We start from the raw sequence: 14,050 nt of genomic DNA, 5'->3' as shown, positions 1-14,050 counted from the left end.
CTAGGAGCAGGGTGAGATGGTTTTGAGCATGCAGCTCATGACAGCAGTCAGTCATTTTCATATGTTCGTTGATAAATATTGCCATGTGAACAATACATTTTATACATAAGCCTCAATATAAGGAAGTTTTGTTCTCTTCCTCTAGGGTTCTGCATCTGGTTATCTGCGATCTGTGATTTATTTCTGGGAAAATTACTGTAGCTGAAAGTGAAAGTGTTGCCGAACTGCAACCAAAAGGCAGGTCATGTGCCAAGCTAGGTGACAAACTTTGTAGAAATGATCACTTTGAACATTAGAAATGTGCTGCCACAGACATGCATGTTACCTTTCAATTATCTTCCCATCTGCTGCGTGCTTTCCATGCCATTTTAACCAGTTCTATTTCCTCAGTGTTTGGCTTTTTTTTTTTAACCTTCACTTTATTTTGATAGAGATGTGATAATTGGCACTTTACTGCACTGCCATTACTTTAAAGGAATTGTCCACTGGATAGATCATCATTGTGAGATCAGTGGGGGTCCAACACCTGGTATCACTGATAATCTGATATCTTCTCGGGCACAATCCAGATCGAAGTAGTGCACAGGGTGGAACACTGCAGTTTGAGTCCGGCCACATCCAGAACAAGTTAGCTGATGGTGAAAGTGCCAGGTGATGGACCCCCACTGATCTCATGTTGATGACCTTTCCAGAAGATAGATCATCCATATGTTAATCCTGGACAACCGCTTCAAGGTAATGTGATGTTAAGGCTCTTCCTGTGCTATCTCCTAGATTTACATTTCAGCTTTGCCTTTTTAGATTGGCAGTTTTACGTATGTGCACAAGCCCAGCAGGGAATCCGTGTATAGATGGCTGATTTGCATTAAGGTCAGAATAGAAACAGTGAAACTACCAAAAAAGAATACCCAGAAACTGTGACTTTATAGTTGGGTTTCTGGAATTTCCCTTTAACAGGAACTTGAGAATTTCCCAGTGAAATTAGTTTAATTGGGATTCTTTACTAGGGACTTCTGAGCCACACTGTTTGCTAAGCTGTGGGTGAATATGCAACAGCAGATCTGACTCCAGAAGTTCAAGGTGTCTCCAGGAGGAGGCATTGGAGGAACATGCAGGAGACTTTGGGCCCAATTCACTAAGCTTGACTTTATACAAGGGGTGTGATGGGTTAGGCCTCTTTCACACTTCCGTCTTTAAGCTCCCGTCAAAATCCGTCGATTTTTGAAAAAACAGGATCCAGCAAATGTTTCTGCTGGATCCTGTTTTTTCTCATAGACTTGTATTAGCGACGGATTGTGACGGATGGCCACACGTTTCATCCGTCATGCACTGGATCCGTCGGAAAATTGCTGTCCGGGCGGGGACAATGCACAGAGGAATGTTTTTTGCAGCATCAATAATAACAAGATATAATGTTTAAAATAAAAAAAAATCGCAATATTCTCACCTTCCGGCGTCCCACGCTGCGTTACCGATGCTCACGGCAGCTGGCGTTCCCACTAATGCATTGCGAAATGACACGAGACCGCGACGTAATTGCACGCAAGGCATTACTGGGAACGCCAACTGCCGTGAGCATTACGAGCATCGGTAACGCTGCACGGGACGCCAGAAGGTAAGAATATTGCGATTTTTTTATTTTATTTTTTTATTATTTTTAACCTGGGGTGTGTTGTGTATGCGTTTTCGCAGCGGAAAACCGCTGCAAAGACACGTACACAACAGGTGCACATAGCCTCGATTGGTCCGTCAGAAAAACGGGCCCAGTGGACCCGTTTTTTACAAACTTCACAGGATCCGTCTTTTCAACATTTTGACGGACCCTGTGCAGATTGTAAAAACGGAAGTGTGAAAGAAGCTTTAGAAGCTGAGGTCATTTGATAAATTCAATTCGCCTTACACGTTTCATGGACTCGAGTACATTTCTGGTTAAATTTTAAACTTTTCATGAACTAGATGTGCGGGCTTAGCCACGTGCCATCCCACCCTGTACGCTAAAAATTTTCGTGGCTCTGCACAACTTCTAAGTTGGTAAAAAAAAATTGTGACTTTTTAAGATGTGTTGAGTCAGAATTCTGTCACCAACACACTGAATTGGCCCCTTTTTTTGCACTGTCATAGTTTTGCATTAAAGTGATTCTGACATCACTTTATGGCTAAGTTCACACAAGTGTTTGAAAAAAATCATCCAATTTTCAACCAGAAAAAGCAGATGTTTTGTCATCTGTATGTATCCAATTTTTTTTTGTGTGCATCCATAGACTTGAATACGTGGGTGGTATCAATCAAAATACAGAAGAGATTAATGGATTCAGTCATTTGTTCAGTGTTGATATACGGTCATCTGAACAGCCCAATTGAGTAACATTGGTCTGAGTGTTGTCCGTGTGAGGTCATTTCCTTGTTTCCCGGCAGCATCAGGTCCATATATACGGTCGTGTGAAAGTAGCCTATCTGCGAGATGGCCTTAAAGCATTTTTATATCTAGTAAAAATGTCTAATACCTCATCAGAACCAGACCATTGACCATACAATAAATAGAGTTTTACAGCTTTCGTTATGGATGACAACTCTCCATCTAAATCATGTATTCAGGAACATGCTCCTAGTCACACAATAGCCCTACCCTGCAGACAGCTACAGGAAAAAAAGGGGATCGCATTTAATGCTGGGTTTAGATGAGTAGCTGGTCATTTAAAGGGGTTCTCTGAGAATTGTTTTAAAATAAATATATTACAATTTTTTACTAAATACCTTTATTTAGCAAAAACAGTATGGTTTATCTAGTGCACGCTGTCAATATTATAAAGATGGTAACTGCCATAAATCAGTGTGCACCCGTCCTAGAATCCAGAGGACACCTATTCGGATAGGCTGCATAACGGGCATCTGCTCAAGATATTCGTCAGATGAGAGCAGCGTCCTGTCGGCCTTCTCAGCCAGCCTGACAGGACACTTGAGTGGATGTAGAAAAGCCGCGGAGACACCATCACGTGTTTCTCAACGCAAGCAATGAATAGCCAGGTCTTTCACCAGGAAGGAACAACCACGGGAAGGGCAGCATCCAATAAAGGAAAACCACCTATGCCAAAACATGGTATCCATCCACAGACAGCTGTTTCGGGGTATTTGCCCCTCATCAGTGTGGAGTAGGAAAATGGTGATGAAGATTATATCTCCGCGACTTTTCTACATGCTTTTGCATATTTCCCTTCAGGGATGGGGCAGTGTTCTGGATCACTGCGGTGAGAAACACGTGATGGTGTCTCCACGGTGTTGGATGTTTTGATCTCCCCGAGGTCATTCATCCTTAGATTTATAGTCTCTTCACCAGGCACTGCTCCTAATAGCCAGGTTCCTACTCCACACTGATGAGGGGCAAATACCCCGAAACAGCTGTCTGTGGATGGATACTATGTTTTGGCATAGATGGTTTTCCTTTATTGGATGCTGCCCTTCCCGTGGTTGTTCCTTCCAGGTGAAAGACCTGGCTATTCATTGCTTGCGTTGAGAAACACGTGATGGTGTCTCCGCGGCTTTTCTACATGCACTTGCATATTTCCCTTCAGGGATGGGGGCAGTGTTCTGGATCACTGCGTTGAGAAACACATGATGGTGTCTCCGCGGCTTTTCTACATGCATTTGCATATTTCCCTTTAGGGATGAGGGCAGTGTTCTGGATCACTGCGTTGAGAAACACGTGATGGTGTCTCCGCGGTGTTGGATGTTTTGATCTCCCCGATGTCATTCATCCTTAGGTTTAAAGGACACTGAGTGGAGCCGGACTAAAGGAGAAGATAAACACGTTTCTTTAGCTGACTGAGAATGAACGTCCATCTCGGTCAGCCTGACAGTTTCAATGCAGTGCAGAGAGTACATCTGTCTCGCTCTTCATACAATCTACCCTGGGACAGGTGACACTACTAGAATGGAAGTTGCCATCTTTAAAATCTAGACAGTGTAGTAGAGCGGCCTACAAAAAGCACATATTATTGCTAAATAAAGGTAATGAGAAAAGTGTTTAAATACTTTATTTTTTTTATCACATTTCTCAGAGAACCCCTTTAAGCAGTGTAGAATATACGATCACAAAATGCCACCTCTAACGATGGCAGTCAAGCATGTGACAATGATCGAGTAAAAGTTTAAGACATGGTTGTATAATTGATAACTTGTTCGGTGTTCACTGTATTCTGACTGGTATTGTAACAGAAGATAATTGGTGATGTGGAAAGGCCTCTCCTACCTGCATCTTTTAGCAGAGCAGCGTTTCCACTTACAGACTGCTCTGTTGATGGGGTGTGACTTCCGACATCATTCCGATGGACAGCTGGCTCCCAGCAGGTATACAGCAGGGAGCTGGCTGTGAATCAGCATGACGTCAGCAGTCAACAGCGCACATGGTGTGATATTCAAAGTTTTTGCAATTTTATGTTGAGGGGCATTCTTCTAAAAATTGTTCCACTATTTTTAGTCTTAGATAGTCAAAAATTCACCAATTTATGAACATCTTTGGTTCTGAGACACTCTGCCTCTCTAACATGCTATTTTATACACAGGTTGAAAATTGACCTTCTAGCTGTTTTTCATTAGTACCACTTACTTTTCCAGCCTTTTGTTAACCTTACCCTAACTATTTTGAGATGTGTTGCTGACTTCAATTTCGAAATGATTTTTTTTGCAGATGAAATGGAAAAGTGTCTAACTCTCATCTTCTGATATGTTCTGTTGTGAATAAAATATGGCTGCATCCCAGTGTTTTTTTGGAATTGGCGTTGCATTTCAAATATCTGAATATCTTAAATTCTTCAACATTTTTATACACCTGCATGGTCAGAATTGTCTAGGCATCATTCACACGCTTATTTGTACTAACATGTCTGCTTAAATGTGTATATTTACTAGCACTGTATCATGTGTGATAATACTAGAGCAATATTCAATGTTGTATGTTTTCAGGGATGACTCAAGAAGGCCTTTTTAGAATAAATGGAAATGTCAAAGTGGTTGAACAGCTACGAGTCAAGTATGAAAATGGGGAGCAGGTTACATTGCCAGAGGATGGAGATGTCCATTCTGCTGCTAGTCTGCTTAAGCTATTCCTCCGAGAGATGCCAGATGGAGTAATCAGTACTGCAATGCTACCCAGGTTCATTCAGATCTACCAGGGTAAGTAGAAGTTTGTCTGAACCAATTAAAAGAAAGTACAGGTACTAATTATTTTTTTTTATGTGAGGCAAAAAAAATTGTTTGCTTAAGAGTATTCCTATATTTGGGTATGTACACTTGACTTATTCTTCTCACAGATTCCACCTGAAAAAGTGCTTAATGTATGCTAAAAAAATGAACATATGCACTGTCATTTAAAATGACTTGCTATGCATACATTAAGTCATCTTCAGTTTCATTTAACCGCCTCAGCTAAAAGAAGTGACCTGATCATTTTACAGACAGCTTCTATTCAGAAGGTACACGCTAGAGCAGTGATGGCGAACCTTTTAGAGACCGAGCGCTGAAACGGCAACCCAAAACCCACTTATTTATCAGAAAGTGCCAATACGGTAATTTAACATCACATGATGGAAGACCTGCAAAATACTCCCCCTTACACACACACACACACACACACACACACACACACACACACACACACACACACACACACACACACACACTCTACCTCTGCAAAATATGTATACATATATATATATACACACACACACACACTCCCTCTGAATTAAGCAGTCCCCCATCCCCACCTCTTTCAAAACTAAGCTTAATACATTTAATGTCCAGCTCCTGCTGGAGCTCTTACCAGTGCACGCCTGCACGGTCTTTACTCCTCTTTGGCCCCGGCAGCAATGTTGCACGTTGGACCTGGGGCTGACCACATCGCTGGGGAGGCACAGAGATCACCCAGGGGGTGGCACGAAGATCACAGGGGGGCACATATCTGGAGAGGGCAGATCACATGGGAGCACATAGCTGAGGGGCACAGAAATCACAGGGGGCATATAGCTGGGGGGCAGAGGGATCACAGGGAGGCACAAATCACATGGGGTCACATAGCTGGGGGGCACAGAGATCACATGGGGTCACATAGCTGGGGGGCACAAATCACAGGGGGCACAGAGTTCACAGGGGGCATATAGTTTGGGGCACAGAGATCATATTGGGGCATATAGGTAGGGGGCACATAGCTGAGGGGTACAGATCACCAGCACAAAGGTACAGAGCTGAGAGCACAGAAACAACCAGCTCACAGGCACAGAGCTGCCGGCACAGAGATCGCTCTGTACTCTCTGGCAGCCGCTCCTCCTTCGAGGCAGGAGGAGGAGAGCGCATTGAGCGCTAACCCTGCCCATCCCGATGACTTTCATCATTCATGTGCAGGCAGCGATCTGTAATGAACGCTGCATACCGTGCACTTCAGGGTTAAAGGGCCGGCAGCTGGCAGGATATGACTGCCGTCCGAGCATTGGGGACCTGCCTGTGGGCCGCATGAAAAGTTAAGTTCTCCGCCCCTGGTTTACATGTATTAGTGTCTAAAGGACACAAATACATCTGAACATCGGAAGGGAGTAGAGTGTGTACGGTGGCAGGCCTGGCATGCGTGCCCACAGAGAGAGGGCTCTGCGTGCCCAATGTGGCACACGTGCCATAGGTTCGCCATCACTGCACTAGAGTAGATATGTGTATGTATGTGTGTGTGTATATACAGTGGGGAAAATAAGTATTTGATACACTCTTGATTTTGCAAGTTTTCCCACTTACAAAGAATGGAGAGGTCTGTAATTTTTATTGTAGGTACATTTCACCTGTGAGACACAGAATCTAAAAATGTAAAACCAGAAAATCCCATTGTATGATTTTTAAATAATTAAATTGCATTTTATTGCATGAAATAAGTATTTGATCACCTACCAATCTGCAAAAATTCTGGCTCTCACAGACCTATTAGTTTTTCTTTAAGAAGCACTCCTACTCTGCACTCACTGCTTATATTAATTGCACCTTTTTAAACACGTTACCTGAATAAAAGACAAATATCCACACACTCAATTAATCACACTCCAACCTCTCCACCATGGCCAACACCACAGAACTGTCTTAGGGTACTGTCACACAGTGGCACTTTGATCGCTCCGACGGCACGATCCGTGACGTTGAAGCGTCGCTTGATTATCGCTCCAGCGTCGTAGACTGCGGTCACACTTTGCAATGCACGGCGCTGGAGCGATAATTTAATGACGTAGTTGCGATGTAGAAGTCATATGGGACATTGGGAATATCGTGCACATCTTTGTTACACGCTGCGATCATGCCGCCACAGCGGGACACTTGACGACGAAATAAAGTTTCAAACGATCTGCTACGACGTACGATTCTCAGCAGGGTCCCTGATCGCAGTAGCGTGTCAGACACAGCGATATCGTAACTATATCGCTGGAACGTCACGGATCGTGCCGTTGTAGCGACCAAAGTGCCACTGTGTGACAGTACCCTAACACCAGGGACAAAATTGTAGAGCTGGGACAATAGGCAATCAGCTTGGTGAGGAGGCAACAACTGTTTGCACAATTAGTAGACAATGGAAGAAACACGAGATGACTGTCAATCTTCCTTGTTCTGGGACTCCATTCAAGATATCACCTCCTGGGGTGAGGACCATTCTGAGAAAGTTAAGGCCCCGTCACACATAGCGATTTACCAACGATCACGACCAGCGATACGACCTGGCCGTGATCGTTGGTAAGTCGCTGTGTGGTCGCTGGGGAGCTGTCACACAGACAGCTCTCTCCAGCGACCAACGATCAGGGGAACGACTTCGGCATCATTGAAACTGTCTTCAACGATGCCGAAGTCCCCCTGCAGCACCCGGGTAACCAGGGTAAACATCGGGTTACTAAGCGCAGGGCCGCGCTTAGTAACCCAATGTTTACCCTGGTTACCAAAAAAAACAAACAGTACATACTCACCATCTGATGTCCGTCAGGTCCCTTGCCGTCTGCTTCCCGCTCTGAGTGCCGCCGTACAGTGAGAGCAGAGCGCAGCGGTGACGTCACCGCTGTGCTGTACTTTCACTTTCACTTTGCGGCGCTCAGTCAGTGTGGGAAGCAGACGGCAAGGGACCTGACGGACATCAGATGGTGAGTATGTACTGTTTGTTTTTTTTTACATTTACGCTGGTAACCAGGGTAAACATCGGGTTACTAAGCGCGGCCCTGCGCTTAGTAACCCGATGTTTACCCTGGTTACCAGTGAAGACATCGCTGGATCGGTGTCACACACACCGATTCAGCGATGTCAGCGGGAACTCAACGACCAAAAAACGGCCCAGGCCATTCCGACACGACCAGCGATCTCACAGCAGGGGCCTGATCGCTGGTACGTGTCACACATAGCGAGATCGCTACTGAGGTCGCTGTTGCGTCACAAAACTTGTGACTCAGCAGCGATCTCGCTAGCGATCTCGCTATGTGAGACGGGGCCTTTAGGAATCCACACAGAACTGCACTGAAGAACCTGGTAAATGACCTGAAAAGAGCAGGGACCACAGTCTCCAACATTACCATTAGTAACAACTACAGCGTCATGGATTAAAATCCTGCAGGGCACGTAAGGTCTCCCTGCTCACACCAGCACATGTACAGGCCCATTTGAAGTTCGCCAATGACCATCTGGATGATCCAGAGAAGGCATGGGAGAAAGTCATGTGGTTAGATGAGTCCAAAATAGACCTTTTTGGTATTAACTACACTCTCCATGTTTGGAGGAATAAGAAGGATGAGTACAACCCTAAGAACACTGTCCCATCCGTGAAGCATGGTTTGGGGGTGATTTTCTGCAAAGAGAACAGGACTACTGCACCATATTGAAGGAAGGCAGGATGGGGTCATGTATTGCGAGATTTTGCCAACCAACTCCTTCTCTAAGTAAGAGCATTGAAGATGGGTCATGTCTTCGTCTTCCAGCATGACAATGAGTCAAAATACACAGCCAGGGCAATAAAGGAGTGAATCCGTAAGAAACATTTTAAGATCCTGGAGGGGTCTAGCCAGTCTCCAGACCTGAACCCAATAGAGAATCTTCGGAAGGAGCAGATACTCAATGTTGCCCAGGGACAGCCCCAAAACCTGAAAGATCTAGAAATCTGTATGAAGGAGTGGGTCAAAATCCTTGCTACAGTGTATGCAAACTTGGTTAAGAACTACAGGAAACATCTGACCTCTGTAATTGCAATTTCAATACCACATATTGCGTTCTGTTTTTCTCCTGTGTGAAATACTTATTTGATGCAATAAAATGCAATCTAATTATGTAAAAATCATACAATATGTTTTTCTGGATTTTTTTTTTTTTTGAAGATTCTGTCTCCGTTCTTTGTAGGTGGGAAAACTTGCAAAATCCGCAGTGTATCAAATATTTTCCCCACTGTGTGTGTGTATGTGCGTGGCTGGAATAAATATTGCACACATCACCAATTTTCTAAGTAAATCTAATATATAAAGCTGAATGTGTGTATGTGTGTGTGTATGTATGTATGTATGCATGTCCGGGATTGGCATCTGAACCGTCGCAGCTACAGCCACAAAATTTTGCACAGTCACACGTCTGGACCCCGAGAGCGTCAAAGCTATGTTGTGAGGTGAAATTTTAACCCCGCGCTTTCCAATTCACCAAACAATTTTGCCCCTATCTACATAATGGGGAAAAAGTGAAAGGAAAAGTGTTGGAGGTGTCGCAGCTACAGGCACAAAATTTTGCACAGTCACACGTCTGGACCCTGAGAGCGTCAAAGCTATGTTGTGAGGTGAAATTTTAACCCCGCGCTTTCCAATTCACCAAACAATTTTGCCCCTATCTACATAATGGGGAAAAAATGAAAGGAAAAGTGTTGGAGGCAAATTAACAGCTGCCAGATGTGAACAAGGGGGACTTAAAGAATGACAGCGATGGCGCCAAAGAGTATATACTGTACAGTTGCTAAGGTGGGGCCCCAACATGGGATAATCACCACACCACCACGGGGATATGAACACACACACAAAATGCGCCACACACTACCACGTGCTCGAACACATATACCACCCTCAGCGCACATTTCACCACCCTCAGCGCACATTTCACCACACATACACCAACCTCGCCACATAAAAGTAGAAACACAAAAGTCGCCGCTCAAAACTCCCCACGCGCAAAACTCTCCACATGCAAAACTCGCCACACGTGCAAAACTCATCTCATGGAAAACTCGCCACATGCAAAACTTGCACACGCAGAAAAATTGCCACACGCAGAAAAATTGCCACATGCACAAAAGTTGCAACACATGCAAAAGTTGCCTCACACAAAACTTGCACATACTCAAAAGGCACCACACATAAAACTCGCCACGCGCAAAACTCGCCATGCGCAAAACTTGCTGCACACAACTTGCTACACTAACCTGTCACATGCAACTCGACACACAAAAAGTTGCTACACGCATGTCGCCTGTTGTGAACTATATTTGTTGGCTCCCTCTTGTGGTCACTAGCGGTATGGCACTTGGATTATCTTTCCCCAGGTTGGTACCTACCTGGTTCGTTAGGCCTTGGGTGTTCCTATTTAGACTTCCTGGAAACTCAGTCTAGTGCCTGGAATCGATGTAATCAGTCTATGTCTGTTTTCCTCCTGACTCCTGGTCCCTGAGTTTTGCAAGATAAGCTAAGTTCTGCTTTCTTATTTTTGTCCTTTTGCATTTGCTCTTATTTTGTTCCAGCTTGTTCAAAATGTGATTTTGAAGAGGTGCGAAACCGGCTAAATAAGATTAAAATAGATAAATCTCCGGGTCCGGATGGCATACACCCACGAGTACTAAGAGAACTAAGTAATGTAATAGATAAACCATTATTTCTTATTTTTAGGGACTCTATAGCGACGGGGTCTGTTCCACAGGACTGGCGCATAGCAAATGTGGTGCCAATATTCAAAAAGGGCTCTAAAAGTGAACCTGGAAATTATAGGCCAGTAAGTCTAACCTCTACTGTTGGTAAAATATTTGAAGGGTTTCTGAAGGATGTTATTCTGGATTATCTCAATGAGAATAACTGTTTAACTCCATATCAGCATGGGTTTATGAGAAATCGCTCATGTCAAACCAATCTAATCAGTTTTTATGAAGAGGTAAGCTATAGGCTAGACCACGGTGAGTCATTGGACGTGGTATATCTCGATTTTTCCAAAGCGTTTGATACCGTGCCGCACAAGAGGTTGGTACACAAAATGAGAATGCTTGGTCTGGGGGAAAATGTGTGTAAATGGGTTAGTAACTGGCTTAGTGATAGAAAGCAGAGGGTGGTTATAAATGGTATAGTCTCTAACTGGGTCACTGTGACCAGTGGGGTACCGCAGGGGTCGGTATTGGGACCTGTTCTCTTCAACATATTCATTAATGATCTGGTAGAAGGTTTACACAGTAAAATATTGATATTTGCAGATGATACAAAACTATGTAAAGCAGTTAATACAAGAGAAGATAGTATTCTGCTACAGATGGATCTGGATAAGTTGGAAACTTGGGCTGAAAGGTGGCAGATGAGGTTTAACAATGATAAATGTAAGGTTATACACATGGGAAGAAGGAATCAATATCACCATTACACACTGAACGGGAAACCACTGGGTAAATCTGACAGGGAGAAGGACTTGGGGATCCTAGTTAATGATAAACTTACCTGGAGCAGCCAGTGCCAGGCAGCAGCTGCCAAGGCAAACAGGATCATGGGGTGCATTAAAAGAGGTCTGGATACACATGATGAGAGCATTATACTGCCTCTGTACAAATCCCTAGTTAGACCGCACATGGAGTACTGTGTCCAGTTTTGGGCACCGGTGCTCAGGAAGGATATAATGGAACTAGAGAGAGTACAAAGGAGGGCAACAAAGTTAATAAAGGGGATGGGAGAACTACAATACCCAGATAGATTAGCAAAATTAGGATTATTTAGTCTAGAAAAAAGACGACTGAGGGGCGATCTAATAACCATGTATAAGTATATAAGGGGACAATACAAATATCTCGCTGAGGATCTGTTTATACCAAGGAAGGTGACGGGCACAAGGGGGCATTCTTTGCGTCTGGAGGAGAGAAGGTTTTTCCACCAACATAGAAGAGGATTCTTTACTGTTAGGGCAGTGAGAATCTGGAATTGCTTGCCTGAGGAGGTGGTGATGGCGAACTCAGTCGAGGGGTTCAAGAGAGGCCTGGATGTCTTCCTGGAGCAGAACAATATTGTATCATACAATTATTAGGTTCTGTAGAAGGATGTAGATCTGGGGATTTATTATGATGGAATATAGGAATATAGGCTGAACTGGATGGACAAATGTCTTTTTTCGGCCTTACTAACTATGTTACTATGTATTTCTGTTTTTGCTGGAAGCTCTAGGGGGCTGATATTCTCCCCCCACACCGTTAGTCGGTGCGGGGGTTCTTGGATATACAGCGTGGATATTTTTATAGAGTTTTTGCTGACCGCATAAGTCCTCTTCCTATTTTCTGCTATTAATTAGTGGGCCTCTCTTTGCTAAATCTAGTTCATTCTTACGTTTGTCTTTTCTTCTTACCTCACCGTTATTATTTGTTGGGGGCTTGTATTATAACTTTGGGGTCTTTTCTCTGGAGGCAAGTGAGGTCTTATTTTCTCTGAAAGGGTTAGTTAGTTCTCCGGCTGGTGCGAGACGTCTAGAATCAACGTAGGTACGTTCCCCGGCTACTTCTAGTTGTTGTGCCAGGATCAGATATGCGGTCAGCCAAGTTACTTCCCTATGAGCTGGTTTTTGTGTTTGCGGACTTAGCTGGAACTCCTGAGATCCTCTACCACTAGGATCATAACAGTCGCCACACAAAACTCATCTCACAAAAGTCCCTACATGCATGTCGCCACACGCAACTCAACACACACTTGACACACGAAACTCGCCCTAAAACACACACAAGTCTGGTATTATCCTTCAAAAATAAAAATCTGATTAATAAGCAGACAAACTACAAGAGCAACAAATGTACCATATAGGAATCCGGCAGCTGTCAGTCACATGACCAGTCTATTATGTGTATGTGTGAGCTAATATATACTGCCAGGGGGTGGGCTTACTGTTGGCTGGGGATTTATCAGGCTGCCATTTTAGCTTACAAATACTGAGGTAAAAATACTGACCAAATAACGTGTGAACGAGGGCTAATACAGGAGGAGATGACATACAGCTATATACTATATACAGGAGGAGATGACACACAGGTATATACTATTTACAGGGGAGATGACACACAGGTATATACTATATACAGGAGGAGATGACACACAGATATATACTATATACAGGAGAGATGACACACAGGTATATACTATATAGAGGAGGAGATGACATACAGGTACATACTACATACAGGAGGAGATGACATACAGGTATATACTATATACAGGAGGAGATGACACACAGGTATATACTATATACAGGAGCAGATTACCTACAGGTATATAGTATATACAGGAGGAGATGACATACAGGTATATGCTATGTATAGGAGGAGATGACATACAGGTATATACTATATACAGGAGGAGATGACACACAGATATATACTATATATAGGTGAGATGACACACAGGTATATACTATATACAGGAGATTTCATACAGGTATATCTAATATATAAAGCTGAATGTGTGTATGTATGTATGTGTGTATGTCCGGGATTGGCATCTGCACCGTCGCAGCTACAGCCACAAAATTTTGCACAGTCACACGTCTGGACCCCGAGAGCGTCATAGGCTATGTTGTGAGGTGAAATTTTAACCCCGTCCTTTCCAATTCACCAAACAATTTTGCCCCTATCTACATAATGGGGAAAAAGTGAAGGGAAAAGTGTTGGAGGAAAATTGACAGCTGCCAGATGTGAACAATGAGGACTTAAAGAATGAGAGCGATGGCGACAAAGAGTATATACCGTACAGTTGCTAAGGTGGGGCCCCGACATGGGATACTCACCACACACGGGGAT

At 43.8% G+C, this 14,050-nt stretch overlaps 1 protein-coding gene across 5 annotated transcripts in view; it reads left to right on the top strand.

The window, feature by feature from the left end:
• The window catches only part of FAM13A (family with sequence similarity 13 member A), a 255,579-nt gene that overhangs the window by 50,555 nt on the left and 190,974 nt on the right, over positions 1–14,050 (top strand). For all 5 annotated transcript variants that reach the window (XM_077277080.1, XM_077277061.1, XM_077277089.1 and 2 more), the window contains exon 3: positions 4,960–5,169. In XM_077277080.1, the coding sequence (XP_077133195.1) occupies positions 4,960–5,169 (210 nt within the window). The remainder of the gene's footprint in view (positions 1–4,959; positions 5,170–14,050) is intronic.

Source organism: Ranitomeya variabilis, chromosome 1 (genome assembly GCF_051348905.1).
Source record: "Ranitomeya variabilis isolate aRanVar5 chromosome 1, aRanVar5.hap1, whole genome shotgun sequence".
In the NCBI taxonomy this organism is placed as follows: domain Eukaryota; kingdom Metazoa; phylum Chordata; class Amphibia; order Anura; family Dendrobatidae; genus Ranitomeya; species Ranitomeya variabilis.
The sequence above is the reverse complement of the archived record's forward strand: the minus strand, read 5'-3'. Positions and strand labels throughout refer to the sequence as shown.